The 16,983-nt window shown below is 54.3% G+C and overlaps 1 protein-coding gene across 1 annotated transcript in view; it reads right to left on the bottom strand.

Annotated features, from left to right (window-relative positions):
* Positions 1–16,983, bottom strand: part of LRP5 (LDL receptor related protein 5) — a 110,542-nt gene that overhangs the window by 30,571 nt on the left and 62,988 nt on the right. The window contains exons 6-11 of the mRNA XM_063092971.1: positions 14,202–14,598; positions 11,869–12,040; positions 5,593–5,809; positions 3,378–3,667; positions 1,850–2,076; positions 288–472 (exon numbers count right to left, since the gene is read on the bottom strand). Of these exons, the coding sequence (XP_062949041.1) occupies positions 288–472; positions 1,850–2,076; positions 3,378–3,667; positions 5,593–5,809; positions 11,869–12,040; positions 14,202–14,598 (1,488 nt within the window). The remainder of the gene's footprint in view (positions 1–287; positions 473–1,849; positions 2,077–3,377; positions 3,668–5,592; positions 5,810–11,868; positions 12,041–14,201; positions 14,599–16,983) is intronic.

The following is a 16,983-nucleotide window of genomic DNA, read 5'->3' as shown; positions in this document are numbered from 1 at the left end:
GTTCCTCCATCACATGGTGTAGAGTCAAATTAGAGTCCTGGCACAGTGCTTGGTGGGACCTGGCACCCAGTAGGTGCACAGGAAACAGCTGTCACTAGGGCCTCTCTCAACACAACAATAGTAACATCACCATGGGGTGCTCAGGGACAAACCCCCGAGAAGGGGGTGGGGCTGATGAGCACTCACGGATATGTCCACACCTCCTACAGGCCGAGGGACAGCGCAGTGGGGGCTGAGATATGGCCAAGGCCCTGCTGCCTGCCTTCAATGCCCCTGCCCAGCCTCACCCAGCATGTTGGACGATTCAATCATATTGGTGTCCAGGTCGGTCCAGTAGAGACGCTGGTCGGCATAGTCGATGGTGAGGTCATTGGCTCGGCCCACCTTGTCCACCAGCGTCATGCAGTTGGTCCCATCCATGAAGGCCCGCACGATCCTGGGCTTGCCACCCCACTCGGTCCAGTAGATGTAGCTGGAAGGCAACCAGGAGGAGGGCAGGGAGTGCTCAGGCCAGTCCACTGTCACAGTGGGGCAGATGGACCGCCATCATCTCCTCGACCCAGCCCTCCCCTTCCTGGAGAACACTGCATCAGTGACGTCCCTCCAGGAGGCAGGGAAGGAGCAAGACCCTTGCTGAGCCTCTGTTATGAGCCAAACACCCCTCCAGGGGCTGTCACTGAGCTACCCCCTGAATTTCCGCAGCAGTAAATACCCATTTACAAACACAAAAACAGGTGCACAGACAGGACAACCAGATGATAGAACATCCGAGCTGGGGCACTTCCATCAGGACAAATGCTACCTAAGCTTGACGGGCTGCTGGGGGACAGTGTCAACCAGGATGAACACAGGCCTGTCGGGATGGACAGTCCTTTTACTCAAGGAGGGCAGAAAACAGAGCCCAAGACAAAGGAGGTGTCATCACTGGAGCAGGCTTCAAACTCAGCTCTACGCCATCTCCATCAAGGGCTCCTGCTTCCCTCTTCTTCAGCAGATCCGGAAAAGGAAACCCATCCTCATTCCAGAATTTTGTAAGTTTCACTTGCCCGTCTGCTAAAACCTGGACCTCTTTCTCTCTATGCTGCCATCCTGAAATCGCCCCTCCTTCCCTAATCGAGCATGCGACAGGCAGGGTTTGGGCTGCTCCATACACATCACAGGTGCTTTATGGGATGGGCACTGTGCCAGCTTCACAGAAAAGGAAACTCAGGTCCAGAGAGAGACTCCGGCCTGGCCCTGTCTGGCCCCTGTGCCCAAGGCAGGACCCCTAGGCTGCCTGGCAGATAAGAGCATGCTTGTGCCTGGTGAGGTGGGTCTTAATTGCTGGCCTGCAAGAAGTGTCTGAGCAGCCTGAAATCCGAGGACCTCAAAGCCGGCTCTCAGGTCACAGAATTGGGCACATAGTGCAGGGAAAGGAGGCCTGGACAGGAGCCAGGATAGCACTTCTTGGCCCAGCCCTGCTCTAACTGGCCACACAACCCTATGTAAGGCACTTTGTTTCTCTGAGCCTCAGTTTCTGCATCAGTAAAACCAGAGACACAGAGACCCACCCCATGCAAACTCCCTGGACTCTTGGACGAAACTGCGGGTGCCAGTGCCAGCACAGGCCTGACCCAGCCACTTGCACCCCTCCTGCTCCAGCCCCAGCCTCCTCTGTGAATGAACTCGATGACCTCCGAGGGTCCCACAAGCCCGGGCCACCTTCCAGGCTGATGACGGTCAGTATGACTCTAACCACAGCATGCCAGGACCGCCTCCCACTATGGCCCAGGCAGCATCACCATGCTGGCTGATGCAGAGAGGGAGGGAGGGGACAGGGACGCACACCATGGACAAAAACAGTCCTTACCCCTTGGTGGGATCCAGGGCTAATGACCTCGGGTTGTCCAAGTCCCTCCACACGAGTACCTGCCGGAACTGCCCGTCTAGCCGGGCCACTTCAATCCTGTTGGTCCCAGTGTCGGCCCAGTAGAGGTTCTTGCCCATCCAGTCGACAGCCATGCCTTCAGGGTAGTCGAGGCCAAACTCGATCACATGCTCCACTGAGCTCCCGTTCATGAAGGCTCGGCTGATGGTCTGGGAGCAGAGGCGGAGGGAAAGGGCCACATTTTAGGAGCCAGCATCTCCTGCAGACATCTAACCGTGAGGTGCTTGGCCACCTGGAGCAACTATCAACCACCATAATGGAAACTTCTAAAATGAACATTGGAAATGCAGTAAAATACAACCTTTTTGGGAAAAGCAAATCGGATATTGATATATGACCTTTAAAAATACTTGTATCCTTTTGACCAGTAATCTTCTTCCCGAAATTTTATCTCAAGGAACTATAAAAATACAACTATTTGAAATCACACAGAAATGTTTATTACTGCGGTATTGCTTAGAATTAGGAAAAAGTGGAATGACCAGAATGTTTATAAGAGAATGATTGAGTCTAACAGGATATATCTGTGCAGAGGAATAGTCTACATGTTTAAAAAAATTATATTGCAGAGTTTGTTTTGGCTTAATAAAATACCTGCTATAATGTTAAGTGAAAAAGTCAGGACACAGAATTCTATGCATGTGAGTCTACGCATGTGATTATGATTATAAGACATAATGTCTTTAAGAAAAAAAACCTGAAGGAAATCCACCGAGGTGTCAGCAACAGTTGACTGGCTGGCGAGGTTATGGGTGATTTTTAGTTTCTTTATACTTTTCTGTATATTTTCCTTTTTCTACAAAGAACCCTTGTGACTTAAAATCAGATAAATATTTAAAAGATGTGTAATACAAACAGGAGAATAAAAGATAGATTAAACTGTCTTAGTCATCCAATACTCCAGAACAGGGATGTGTGAAGGGGCCGGTAGGAGATATTTTAGGCTTCACAGACCATACAGACACGTCACGCAAGAGCAGTTGCAGACAATCCATAAACAAATAGGCATCACCATGTTCCAATAAAACTTTATTTATAAAGTCAGGAGGCCAGCCCATGGACCAGTCTGCCAAACCCTGCTTTAGAAGACAAAAAGTCTTTTCCTGTATTTATCCAGGATGTTTATGTTTGCACTATGAATGAAGAAAGAGTTTGCTAAGCAAATGGAAGCTGGTGAGGTGAGTCTAAAGTCAATGTCAATTTATAACAAATGTTTCACATTTACACAAGCATTCTACAAAAACGCCATGTGTGCATTTACTGGATCTGCTCATTATAACCATTCATATGTGTTTATTAAAATAGGTTTGCTAAAATTTTATTAGCTTCCATCAAGTTACAATAAATATTATAGTTCTTTAAAAAAAATGTGTAAGCCTTTGAGGTGGTAACATTACAGGCAAGATTTTCATACAAAAGCTGCCCGGGAACGCGATCTAGCAAGCGGTACCTTCAGGCTGACGTCTGTCCAGTAGATGTGGTTGTTGGACACATCAAAGTCCAGTGCAGAGGCCTCTTTGACGCCCGTGAGCGGGATGGCCACATCGTTGTTGTTGGTCTCCAGGGAGATCCTGTGGATGGCTGCTCTGCTGGTGAAGACCAGGAAGGCCTCGGGCACAATACAGGTCTTCATGTCGCTCAGCAGCTCCAGGCCAATGGGGCAGCCGCACCGGGTCGCACGGGGTGTAAAGAAGCACAGGTGGCTGCATCCCCCGTTCCCGTCTGCACACGGGTTGGTTCCTGGAAGAAAACACACAGGCTCTGAACAAAACAGCCCAGCAAAGGGAAGGGTGCAGCTGAGCCAGTGTTGCGTGGCATATTCCTGCTCCATGGCAAATGGGGACAGGAGGTGGGGGGTGGGAGAGACCCCCGATGATGGCAGCCGGCTCTCCCCAGCAGAGTCAAGTGGGTGTAGGGTAACAGCAGCAGCCCTGCCCTGCCCCAGGCACTGGTCCCGGGGCATCGCCTGTTTTAACTCACTCCATCAACAAAGGTGATAGGAGCTAGGCTCACTTTTCAGTAGAGGAAACTAAAGCACAGAGAGGCTACTGGAGGGGACGTGGCTAGGAACTTAGGTAGCAGCTCAACAAGAACACCAGCCCAGGCAGTCCAGCCTCCTGGCCTGAGCTCCAGCTGGGGAAGGAGGCGACAGGGTCATGAGGAGTGACAGGGCAAGCCACCCCTCCGGGGGCCTCGACTCCTTGCCAGCTAACAGGACTGGCTCTTGAGATTCTTCCAGAATGCTTCTTCCACTTCACAGCCACTGTCAGCAACCTTGAAAACTCAAGAGTCACCCAGGACTGTCAAGGCGCCTCTTTTTCATGAAAGCAGACGGTATTAGCATGTTATTTTTGGCCAGACTGTTAATCTCAGTCATCTATCTAAGTGCTGTGAAAATTGGCTTTAATTTAGTGTTAAGTATTTAAGCTAAAAAAAGAATTCTTTTTCCCATCTCCCTCAGTAAATGAGATTCAGGAGAAAGAGAGAGAGATGAGCCCAACTTCTCAACTTTAAATCGCAGCCCCACAGACGCGACCTTTCTTCTTATCTCTAGGGTTATTGGTTTTTGAACAATCACTCGCAGGTGGGTCTTGCCCTCAACAGCGGATGATGGATGTGTTTTTAAAGGTGGCTGGTAAGACTGAGTTCATCTATCCCATCATCTTGGCATCGGGAGTGCAGAGTGTGACAAAGTCTGCAGGGACAGGAAACACTAGCTGCTCCCAAGGTCACCGCACGCTGCCTCCCCTCTAGGCCTCTGCTCAGCTGTCCTTTCCGCTCTCCTACCTCCTGCCTCAATCCCAAACTCATTGACCTCCCTCATATTTCAAAGCCAGACACCCCTCCAACACCTCAGCTACAGCCATTGCCCGGAAGTAGAGCTAACTCAGAGCCTCTCGCTGACCAGACTCTAAGCAACTGGATGGCAAGCACTGGGTGCTCTGTTCGTTCATTCATTCATTCATTCGTCCAGCCAAGATTTGTTGAGCACCTACAACATGCATGTGCAGCACAGGCACCTGTGCCGAGCCAGGAACACAGCCCGCATGGTCCTGTCCTCCCCCCCACCACACCTGGACGCTGCTCTCTCCAGTCTAACTTGCTGACCTGCTTTTGAAATCCTTTTCAGAGAGAGTCAAATTACTGTGTCAAACAAAGACCTCCTAAGTGAGCTTTCTGCAAACCCTGGCTTTTAGGTGAAAGGTGTGAGTCTGAGGGTCCACGCCTGGCCACAGCAAACAGCAATCACGGCCCAGCCCAGCAATGAGGTCAAAGCAGACCCGGGGGTGAGTCCTGAGCTTGGCCATCCATCAGCTGCCTCCCTCTCCCCAGGGTAAATGGGGCAGTCACTGCAATTAGCATGTAGGGTTGCTTTGGCCACAAAGGTCCTTAGCCAGGGCCTGGCACACAGCAGACGCTCAACATATGTTAACCACTGCTGCAACAATTACCACCAGCATTCCCAGTCCATAACCACTACCCAGTCAGCATCTCTGGTCAATACACCAGCCCCACACCCATCTGCCCGTGTTACCATTTCCTGCCCTGCCCATCCCCAGAGTGGGCACCCTAGCTGGACACTCATGCTCCAGGTAAGGACCTGTCACTTCTTCCCTGCACCAGTCGGCACAGCTGAGCCACGGGTTGGGGCTTCCCAGACTCACCAATGACCTTGGCCACGTTCACAGCTTTGAGGCCCATCAGGTCAGGCAGCTGGTCGATGATGACATCCCGGCTGGCCTTGACTTTGTGCACCCGCTCAATGCTGCGCCGCTGCCAGTCGGTCCAATAGATGAAGTCCCCCAGCAGCGTGAACCCGAAGATGTGTGGGAGCTTGTCCTCCAGGAGGGTCTGCCTCTTTGTCCCGTCGACATTGATCACCTGCAGATGGCAGAGATGTCGGTCTGGACAGGCCAAGGCCATGCCAATGAGAGTCAACCCTGACCCCGCCTCAGGCTTGACCAGCCTGAAATGAGACAGGTTCAACCCCAGGAGCCTCAGCTCCACCTGCACCTTGCCAGGTACTGTAAAATGCCAGGTGTCCTGGCTCATTGGGGTGCTGGATAAATGACATTTTCACTGATGGCTTGTCCTCCGTTGACAGAGCAGTGGCGGGGCCAGTTCAGGGGTCCTTTCCCACAGCCTCCCCTGCCTAGGGGTGGGTATTGTGCTGGGATGGGCAGCATGGTCTGGAATAGGCAAAGCCAACAGGTGTCCCCTCCCTTACCATTGCTGACCCACAGGCAGCAGCCGCTGGAGTACCAAGGCATGGGTCTCAGACCAGGGCATGCTCCGCAGGAAGGAGTCCTGGGATCCATCGGCAATGCCCACCCCAGGTGCAGTGGGGGAGCCCCTGACACACAGTTTCAAAAGGCTGAGCAAGGGCAGGACCAGGGTAAGTTTCTCCCACTTCTCTGTGAACAACTTTCTTACTCAGTCAGGACCAGAGAGATCTGAGGGGCTTCTTTTTCTAAGCCTGAGCCTGTAAACCTAAGATTGCTTTCTACCCTGTTTACTCCAAGAAGTAAAAGCTAAATCTTTTTCTTGAAGCATCAATGCTGACTAAAAGCAATACCACAAAAGCCACAGAGGAGAAAATACTGTCAAACATAAAAACGCCGTAACAAACTGAAACACAATGACAGCAGGTAAGCTGTGATTCGATGATCCCATAGCAGCTTATGTTAAAAGGAAGACTCGGTAAAGACACAACATCCAAGCTCTCTGGCTCTCGGGAGAGGATGAAAGGCACACGAGGCAATTACAGGCAAGCTCCAGCAGGCCTCCTGCAGCCAGATTATATTTCTGGCTCATCAGAAAAGCGACAAATCCTCCGTTTTGCAGGCTGCAAAAATCCAAGACAGACTGAGCATGTGTTGAGCAGAAAAAAGACTTCTGTCATCTGTTGTTGGACAGCACAGGACAAAACTGCCAAGTCCACCAGGAGGGACAGGCAGCTCTGGGATACACAGCCAGGTCCCTCCAGCTCTGCCCCATGGCTTCTGCGTCCTCAGGGAGTCCTTGCACCCCCATGGACCTCAGTTTCTCGTCTGAGGGGATTAGACTAGCCCAGGAGCTAAAATCACCCAGGGAATTTAACAAAACAAAGAACGATGGCTGGGCCCGACCTGGAGCAATTAAATCAGGATGCAAAGGATCATTAATGCAGCTCCCCACAGGTGAGTCTAAGGAGCAGGAGGGACACGCAGAACGTGCCCAGGTCTGACTCGCAGCAGAGGACGAAGTCAACAGAATTCAGAAATAACAGGATCGAATTTAGGATACCCACAAATGCTGGAGCCAGGAAAGGACTTGGCAGACAGATTTTTCTGTAAAAAAAAAAATCTTTTTCTGTAAAGGACAAGAAATATTTTCAACTTTGAGGCCATAACGGCTCTGGAGCAACAAAGCAGCCATGGAGCTGATAGATGAATAGGCATGGCTGTGTGCCGATAAAACTTTATTGGTAACAAAAACGAAGTATGTGGACACTGGAATTTGAATTCCATACAATTTTCACATGTCATGCAATCTTTTTCTTTTGATTTTTTTTCCAGCTATTAAAAAATGCAAAAACCACTCTTAGCTTGAGAGTGGTACAGAACAGGCAGCCTGCTGAATCTGGCCTGTGGGCCATAGTTTTCAACCCCTGCTCTAGGAGTTCCTGTGACCCTGCTTTGCAAAAAAGGAAACTATACCCAAGAGCTTACGCTGCTCCAAGCTGCTGGCTTCTGTCCTCTTCCCAAGGCAAGCAGAACAGACACCTGCCTCTCGGGCCAGCCCATCATGGCGCTTGCAGACCAGCAACTGAGGTGGGAAGGGAAGCAGGGAGACCCTAAAGAAGCCCACCCTCAGCCATGCTGAGGACCCGCCACTGTGGGGTCTGCAGGTCAGCCCACAAAGCAGTGGACCCCAGAGAGTCACCTGATGGGCAGTTTCCTTACCGCGAATCCCGCTTCCACTGACTTGGTTGCGCAGAGATGTGAGCACGAGACCAAGGCTTTGACAGCACATGTTTAAAGCGCAAAGAATTCTGCCGTCTGGGGGAATAATTATCACACCAAGACACAAAACCCAAAGTCAAGTGCTACACTGACTTTGTTTCATGCTATAAAAAAGCCTCACGCACATGGCTCGCAGCCCAAAAGCCCAGAGGTCTAACGTCTCTCCCAGTGCCATAGACAGGGGCTGCCTGAGCCTCACCTCCTGTCACTCCCACAATGCGTTTACTATGGTTGTGCCCAACGTCACCTCCACCCACTTACGGTGAATGTCAGAGAAGGGGACGAGGTTACTCCTGACCTGGTGTGATCAAGCCCCCACCAGGGGTTAGCACAGAGACCCCAACTTGAGCTGTACCCCACCGAGCTCCTTCTGCTTTGAGAGACAAGGCGGCTCACCGACAAGTGAAATGACAATGACGATGACGATGACAATGATGATGATGACCCGTGGCAGGAGAGAGCTCAAGTGCTGGATGGGTGTGAAGAGCTATGGCCTCAGCCTCCAGGCCCCAACCACGACACTGCCACTTTGGAAGGGGAGACCCTCACTGGTAGGTGGAGTGGGTGGCGGGGGCAGGTTGTCCCCAGCCATGAGACCATGGTATATGAGGTGACCCCAGGCTGCTAGGAGAACGGGCTGAAGGCAGCTGAGTCTGGGGCTCGGGACAGAGGTCGGGACGAATGGAAGTGTTTGGGGGAAGCCCATGCTGGGCTGTCCCGGGCCTGGCATCTGCTCAGGAGCATGGCCAGAGGGCGGGAGGGGTGGAGCCTGAGGGTCATCAGAGACCCCTTAGGGAGAGGATGGATCCTGGTCACTTTCACAAATAAAATTGCATCTTGGGGCACATGACGAGCTCAGTCTTGAGGGGCCCACTGGAGGGTCACAGGATGGGCTGAGTGTAGCTAAGGGCATCCAAGGGGCTGAAGCTTCCAACCCCGAGGGCTCTAGACTTGGGAAGGGGGCTCAGGAGGTGTCCAGGTGTGAAGTCAGCACAGCCCTGGAATTCCTAGTCTGGGAGGCTGGAGAAACAGTGACTGCAGGCACCGTGGGGAAGCGGAGGGAGAGCCGGGGTGGCACCCACAGGACCTCAGCCCACACCCGTCAGGCCTTGCATACAGTGGGGCAGGTCCCATGAACACAGCCCCAACCTGCACATGTCAGGACACCTGGGTGGGCCCTGCAGGTGGGCAGGGGCACTCAGGGCTGCCTCCCAGAATAAGCCAGCGAGGAAGCGACTGGTGGCTCCAGCTGGTACTGATGATGGTAACTAGCTGGTCTTCAGATGGAGCTGCCACGACTGTGCATTAACCGGGCTGCTGGGAGCTGATTCCAGCACAGCTGTCGCAGAAAAGGCCAGCAAGGAGACCCCACCTGGAGGGGCTGCGAGGACCCGCCCACCATCACCACTCCGTCCTGTAAATCTGATCTGTGCGCTGCAATGCCGTCCAGATGAAACCTGTTCATCAGCTCGGCATTTCCAGACCTTTGTTCTTCTCCCAATTCATCAAGGGATCAGCCGCAGCTGCCCTGTAAAGTCCTCCTTGGGACTGGGGGTGGGACACCGGGAGCCTGATTACCTCTTCAAAGAGAGGGCCGTTTGTCACCCCAGAAGGCGCCTTTCTTCCACTGCCTGTGCTCTGCGTTCAGAGCTGGCCAAGCACACAACCACACAGAACGGAATCCTTTCTCCCCTTCCAAGGCAAACGGCAAGACACGCCCAAGGCTGGCACCCGGGTTCCTTAGCATCTGGCTCAGCCTTCTACTGCCTTCCGACATGACCTGTTAGAGACGTCCCCACTGTTCAAAGTGGGTCCTGTCTCTTTCCTGACCCGATGCATACCCTCCCTGACCATCCCTTCCACTTGGAGTCTGACTGCACCCTCAGAGAGGTCAATGTGGCTCTTTGCACCTTGGCTGCTCCCCCCGAAGGCCTCAGAAGCCACCACAACCCCTAGCAGCAGCCACGCGCCTGGGCCAGCAGCCTGACCCAAAGGTCCATGAGGGGCACTCAGAGGAGCATCTGTTCGGTGCCCCCAGGCCTGGAATACAACTGGTGTACATTAAGTGCTCAGAAGGTGTTTGCTGATCAAGAGAGTAGCAAACCCCAAGACCTTGGCATAAGAAGCTGGAGTCCACAGCAGGAACGCTCCCAGAAGCTTGCCCACATCAGTGGCCCAGACCCCGGGGCATTTCACCACTGAAAAAATATGCCGCGAGGGTTTGTCCCCACAGGAGAAGATGCATCGAGCTCCAGCAGAAACACGGAACAGACGGTGTCCGGAAGGGATAAACAAAACGTGGTCTGTGCACACAACAGAATACTACCCAGCCGTGACGAGATGAGGCACCGACACGCTACAGCATGGATGAACCTCAAAAACGCCACACTATGGAAAGCCAGGCACTGAAGGCCAGAGGGTATGACTCCGTTCACACGAGATGCCCAGAACTTGCCTGTTCTTACCATAGAGACAGTGGATTAGTGGTTGCCAGAGGCCAGGGGAACCACGGGGGACTGGGAGTGACTGCTAATGGGCACGGGGATTCCTTTTGGGGTGACGAATGTGTTCTAGATGTAGAGAGCGGTGATAGTGGCACAGCACTGTGAATGTACTCAAAACCACTGAATTGTTCACTTAAAAATGGCTAAAATGGTCCACTTTCTTTTCTCGCAATAAAAGGAAAACCATCGCCATGGGAGTAAACAGAGATGCCTGTCACAGGTCCAGCAGTGCTGGCTGGACACACGCATCCTAACCTGCTCCCGTGGGCAGCGGGAGACACAAAGACAGGTCGTGCTCAGCTGCCCTGGACACACCGGCCTCTGCTTCCAGCTCAGCACCTGGGACACAGAAGAGTTAAAAACACGCCATTTACAGGGAGCGCCAGCAGGAAATGGCTACACCTGCAGCTCCTCGGGCTTTTGGGGGGTAGGGTGTCCACCCAGCACCCCAAGCCCTGAATTCCTGTCCCGATGGTGCCGAGGCTCCTCCTGCCTGGGTCAGGACTCCCTGAAAAGAGCGGAGGTGACTCCAAAGGGGATGCCAACAAGGAGGGATGTGAGCACACGCAGATGGTCCAGAAGAGGAGAGGCACTCACATCAGGGACTTGCCTGCCATGGGGACAAATATAACACACGTGTCACTGGCATCAAGAGCACCTCAAAAAAATGCTCAGTGGAGGCTCCACGGGGGAGCAAAAAGCAAGTTGCCAAAGAACGTGACCAGATGATGCCTCTCAAGTCATATCCAGCTGGCCGCTCAGCTCGGCTGGTTAGAGCCACGTGCTGATAACACCTAGGTCCAGCGTCCCATCCCCATACTGGCCAGCGTGAAAAATAATAATAATAAAATTAAAGCATATGAAAACACATAGAATAAGACTATACATTGTTCAGGAAGACATCCATGAAAAAAAAAATGAAACACACCTGTCTTTACCTGCTTGGGACTGAATCACCAATTCAGGGCAGTGGTTGCTGCTGGTGTTAATCTATCGATAATGCCTTATGTCTTAATCCAGGCTGTGGATAGGCGAGTGCTGTTTATTTTTTGTTGTAATCTTGTGTTTTGAAATAGATTAAGGCTCACAAGGAGGGGCAAAGTAGTGCAAAGGATGCCCGCGTGCCCTTCGCCCAGCTCCCCCCACCCCTGCACTAACATGTCACAGAACCACAGCTTCCTGTGCAACGCTGTTAACCGGGTACAGGCCCTCTCAGGGCCTTTCTGTATATCAGAAAGTATCACAATACATTATTTCTTCGAGGATTCCATTTGGCGAAATAGCAGAGCACAGGTATCCACCGATGCCCTCCTGATATGTGGTCATGCTGCAGGGGCGGCCAGGCCAGGTCTCTGCATGAAACTCGTATCCCACAACTTCTCAAACCAAAACTCTCCCTCAGGACAAAGCATCCCCCACGGGGAGGACTCACCTCAATTTTGTCCGTCTTGGCGTCCCCCCAGTAGAGCTTCCCCTCCTGCAGGTCCAGGGCCAAGCCGTTAGGCCACCCGAGGGACGTGTTCACCAGCACGTGACGCTCCTGCCCGTCCAGGTTGGCGCACTCGATTTTGGGGTTCTCCCCCCAGTCCGTCCAGTACATGAGGCTGGAAAAGAAGCAGACGTCCATGACAGCGTCCATCTGTCTTGTCTCTGCTGCATCCCCAATGCTGAGAGCAACACCCACCCCGCAGTCCCATAGTGCACGAGGTGCTTGTAAACGCTGGCAGACCGAACGACGGCAAAGGCTCAGGGTGTGCAGCTGGCAGCTCCACTCCAACAGCAGGGCCCCCAGGGTGGGCTTCACTACACGGGCCCTTACACTGACGGGGCTGGGGCTCATCTCCCACCCACGGGTCCGCCAACAGGGGATTCCCTGCCAAGGGTTAGGGCAGCCTCACGTCTGACCCGTGGGCTGGAGGGGCCAAGAACCAGAGTGAGGCCAGAGGAAGAGTGGAAGCTTCTGCAAGGGGCTGAGGGGCTCCCGTGGACAAGGGACAGGTGACCTTTTCTCTGTGGCTCCAAGAAGGATACTCAAGCCTGGAGTGGCAGCTCGGGGCGGAGGTTTCTGTGCGAGGAACACCAGCCTGTGCTGTCCCCGGGCCACAGACTCCTCTCCCACGGTGCCCCACATAGCTGGCAACCGCCCGTCTCCCTTCCATCTCCAGTGCTCATTGCTGGACCCCACAATCTTACACCTGACGGCCGAACCCATTTCCCTGGGGATCCTCAGACTCATGAAATGCAGGGCTAGGGGCACCTTGCAGTCTGCTTCCCCACCCTGCCCATTTCACAGATGAGGACACAGAGGCCCAAGGAGTCAGTGACTACACAGAATTCACTGGCAGCACAGCAGGGAGTAGGTCCCGGGTCTCCTGACCTCAGGGCCAAATTCCCTTCACCTGACCTGACAACCAGTGCCTCTGCTTCTTTGCTCCTAATGCCCTGGTGACGCCGCTCCTCACCCTCATCCACATCCCCTCCAGGGGGACGCTGCTGCTCTTCAGCCACCTACAAGGAGCAGCATCCTTCTAACCGCCACCAGGCCCAGGGCCCCCAGAGGGCTACTCGAGCCCCAGCCGTCTGCCCAGAGCATTCATCCCTCCCCAGCTGCAGCCGCTGCAGCCCCTGCAGCCAGCAGCCCACTGTCTAATTTGAACATACTTCAAAAAGTTCATAGAAAAATGGAATTAACAAATCATCAAAAGATATTACAAATCTTTCCACTTGCAGGAAAAGCTCCCCCAAGTGCTTGAAAGCCCCAGGGCAGGGCAACTACCACACGCTGCAAATCCTGGCCCCGCCGCTGCCCACCGTGCACCTTGGGCACATCAGTTCACCTTCTGAGCCTCAGCCCCGTGGACCATGAAATGAGAACACACTTGGCACCCACTGGGTTCTCCGCAGATGGCAGCCACCGTTCCTGACCTCCTCCTGTCCTTCCAGCTCCTCCAGGGTGTCTCCAGGACCCCGGCCCACATCCCGTGCTGAACACAGGTGGTCCTCCCCAGCTCCACCGCCGAGCTCCGCTGCGCCTCATCCCTCAGGGTCTGCCCACGTAGTGTTCTGGGTCATGAGCCAAGGAAGGCCCGTGGCTGCTACCCTCTGCCCAGGTGGTGTGGGGGGTCTCACAAAGCCTCCCATGCCAACTGAGAAGTTCCCCCTTCTCACAGGATCTGAACGTGGAAAGTCGGAACCAGACAGCCGGGTCCAGTCCCAAACCTGTGTGACCTTGGGCAAGTCCTTCAACCTCTCTGGGCTTCAGCTTTCTCAGGGGTACAACTGTACCTTGCCCACAGGTGAGGGGATGATGAAAAGATTCGTGGTATGTTAAGCACTTAGAAGAGGCCCGGCCTGTGATGGGCCACAGTGGCCATCCCTACTGTCACTTTTCTCATCCTAGACATCACCCAGGTGGGGCTGCTCCATTCTACAGATGAGGAAACTGAAGCCCTGGGGAGAAATGACCTACCCCAGGTCTCCAGGGCTTTCTACACAGGCACGCACAGTCTGCGTCAGGGCTTCTCAAAGTCTGGGCCAAGGACCAGCATGATGAGCATCACCTGGAGCTCGTCAGAAATGCAGGTTCTCAGGCCCCACCCCAGACCTCCTCAAACAGAATTCTGGGGGTAGGCTAGCAATCTGCATTTTTACAAGCCCTCCCTCCAGGGATTCTGATGCCAGAGAATGTTCTAGAACCACCAGTCTATAGAAATCTCCCCCTCATATGTGCTTAGCCTGCTTGCCAACTCCCAGCCCCAGCCTTACCCCATCACAGGGTGCAGAACGATGGCCCGGGGCTCGTCCAGGTCCTCAGACACCAGGATCTTGCGGGAGGTGCCATTAAGGCGCGTCACCTCAATGCGGTCAGTGCCTGTATCGGTCCAGTAGAGGTTGCGGGCCACCCAGTCGACCGCGATGCCGTCGGGGTCATTGATCTCAGTGTTGACCAGTGTCTGTGCCCCTGACCCGTCCAGGTATGCCCTGCGGATGGCCCGCACCTCATCGTCAGTCCAATAGACGTAACCCTCCAACGGGTCGTAGTCAATGGCAATTGCATGCCGGATGTCGTCCACCTGAAGCACAATGTCGGTGAAGTCCGGCGTGTCCAGCGAGATCCTGCGCAGGTCTGTCCGCCGGGCTAGCAGCAGCACCTCCTCAGCCCCTGTGGAGACACGAGCAGTGGGGTCAGGGCCTGGGGCGGGCACAACAGGGGAGGGTCTCTGCCAGGTCTCCAGGCGCTTCCTTGCACAACAGGAAAGTTAGGTAGCATGTGCCGTGCTCATCCCACAGCCACCAGTTCGTCCTCAGGACAAGGATGGGGTTGGAACCATTTGTTTCCCCATATTACAGATGAGAAAACGGAGGCACAGTTAAAAGCCACACAGCCTGGCTTCAACCACTGCATGAAGCTGCCTCAGTCAGTGCCTCCTTCTCTCCTGCAAGCCCCTCTCCTGGCCACAAAGCAACCCCAACCACAAGTCTTGCCAGGCACCCAGCTGCAGACCCCACTCGCCAGCCACACTCCTCCAAGTCCCCAGCGGGCCCCACCTCCTAGGAGCTCATCCTTCCTGGCTCAGCTCAAATGCCACCTCTTCCCTGAAGCCCTCCATCGCCCCCCCCACCCACCCGAGAAGCAGCTTCTGGCCCTGTGACCGCACCTTGGGGGCAGCTGCCCAGTCTTTCTGTTTGTCACCAGGCTCATAGGCAGGACCAGAAACACCTGTCAGGTGAGTTAAGCTCTTAATTCACTCCACAGACATTCATGGAGCACCGACATGGAGGGAAATCCCAGCTCAGAAACGCACAGCGCACTTTCAGCTGTACCAAGAGCTAATGTGGAGTTTAGGGACCATCTGCCACACTAGACAACTGAGGCAGGACACAAGAAACATCTCCAGAGCCACGCATGTTCTGACCCAAGGCAGGATGAGACCCTGACTCCTCAGACGGGGAGCGACCATGGCCCGCCGTGGCCTCCACACAGCTGGGTCTTGAGAACAGGCCACTGAAATGTAGCAAAAGCCCCACGGAACTCAGGCCTGGTGTCTACACAGGTCCTGCAGCGGGGGGTCCCATGGGGAACAGGAAAGGCACCGTCTACCTGCTTCAAACCATGTTCCAGGACCACACCACAAAGTCTCACCCCACAGCCACTGGAGTCTCTGCTGCACCCTGGGACAGCTTGGAGGCTGGGCCGCTCACGATGTGGGTGGACAGGGGTTCAGAGTGACAGGTGGGTGAGGGATGAGAGAGCCCTGCACCCCCACGATGCCTGCACGGCCAGGCTGGATGCAGAAGAATGCTCAGATGATTGTGGCCTCAAGTAAAAGCCCCTCCTCTAGCTGAGGGTAAGATTTGCCAGGATGCAGGATCTGCATGTGTAAAATCCCCAAAGAAAGCCATCTCTCCTCCAGGCACCTGTGCCTGGCCTAACTCACCAGAGGGCCTGACGACAACGGCCATCGCAAAAGAAATTAAACCCAGCTTCTCCCGGCTGCTGAGCAGCGCTCTAGACGGGGCCTGCCGTGCGCAGAGCTCCGGGAAAGCAGGGCCTACAGGGGGACGGGCTGCCTACAGGGGTCACCCTGCATCTCCCGGCCCGAGGCCCCAGCATCCCCTCAGGACCCCTCACCATCCACTCTGGCTGCAGGCAGCCATGGAGACCCTGCTGGCCCTTCACTTCCCACACTGTCCTCAGTGGTTCCTCTGATCTCTGGAGCTCAGTTTGGGGAGCAAGGGTTACAGATTCTCTTCTGAACCCCTGTGGGCCACCCCCTACATGCTCCCAACCCCCAAGGGTCTGGGTTGGAAACCATACCATGGGGACGGGCCAGCCGGGTCACTTGGGAGAGCATGGTGCTCATAACACCAAGGTCAAGGGTTTGGATCCCCATACCTGCCAGCTGCCAAAAAAAAAAGCAGAAAACCACACCTTAAGAGCAAATGCTGGGTAGGAGGGTCCAGGGAAGGGAGAAGACCCTACATATGCAGTGGCATTTGGCATTCGTGTTCTGGTACTGTCCTGGGTTTTCTCTGCTGTGATTTATCAGAACTTCCAGCCGAAGTTTCCCGTGGAGCCTCATGCAGATGTGGGGATCCCAGGGTGGCTCTAACCCTGACACAGATACCTCCTGAGGCTGCTGGATTCAGCACATGGCACCCCTCCTCCAGAAGTGGGTCATTGCCCATTCATTTGTTCCAGCCCCTTCTCAAGGACCCATAGAACTAAGAAGGTCAGGGCCAAAGCCACTTCTGGTGTTCTGGGGCCACTCACCTGTAGCCACAAAGCAACACAAGAGACAGAAGCAGCCCCAGCCCCTGCAGCCAACTGCCCAGACTTCTCAGTGCCTGGACAAACTGCAGCCTTCAAACAACAGAGGGCCTCCTGCACCCCAGTGTTGCTCCAGGGTCCCGGCACCCTGCATTTTAGCCGCTTCTGACCCCGCTCAAAGCCCCAGAGGTCATAATCCGATTCTGCCACTAGAGGGCATACATGTGACAGCAACAGCTTCACAAGCCAAGGGCTGGGGAAATTGAGGCAGGCAGG

The sequence above is a fragment of the Cynocephalus volans genome, chromosome 4, assembly GCF_027409185.1.
Source record: "Cynocephalus volans isolate mCynVol1 chromosome 4, mCynVol1.pri, whole genome shotgun sequence".
Lineage (NCBI taxonomy): Eukaryota > Metazoa > Chordata > Mammalia > Dermoptera > Cynocephalidae > Cynocephalus > Cynocephalus volans.
Note: the sequence above shows the minus strand (reverse complement) of the source record. Positions and strands in the feature narration are given on the sequence as shown.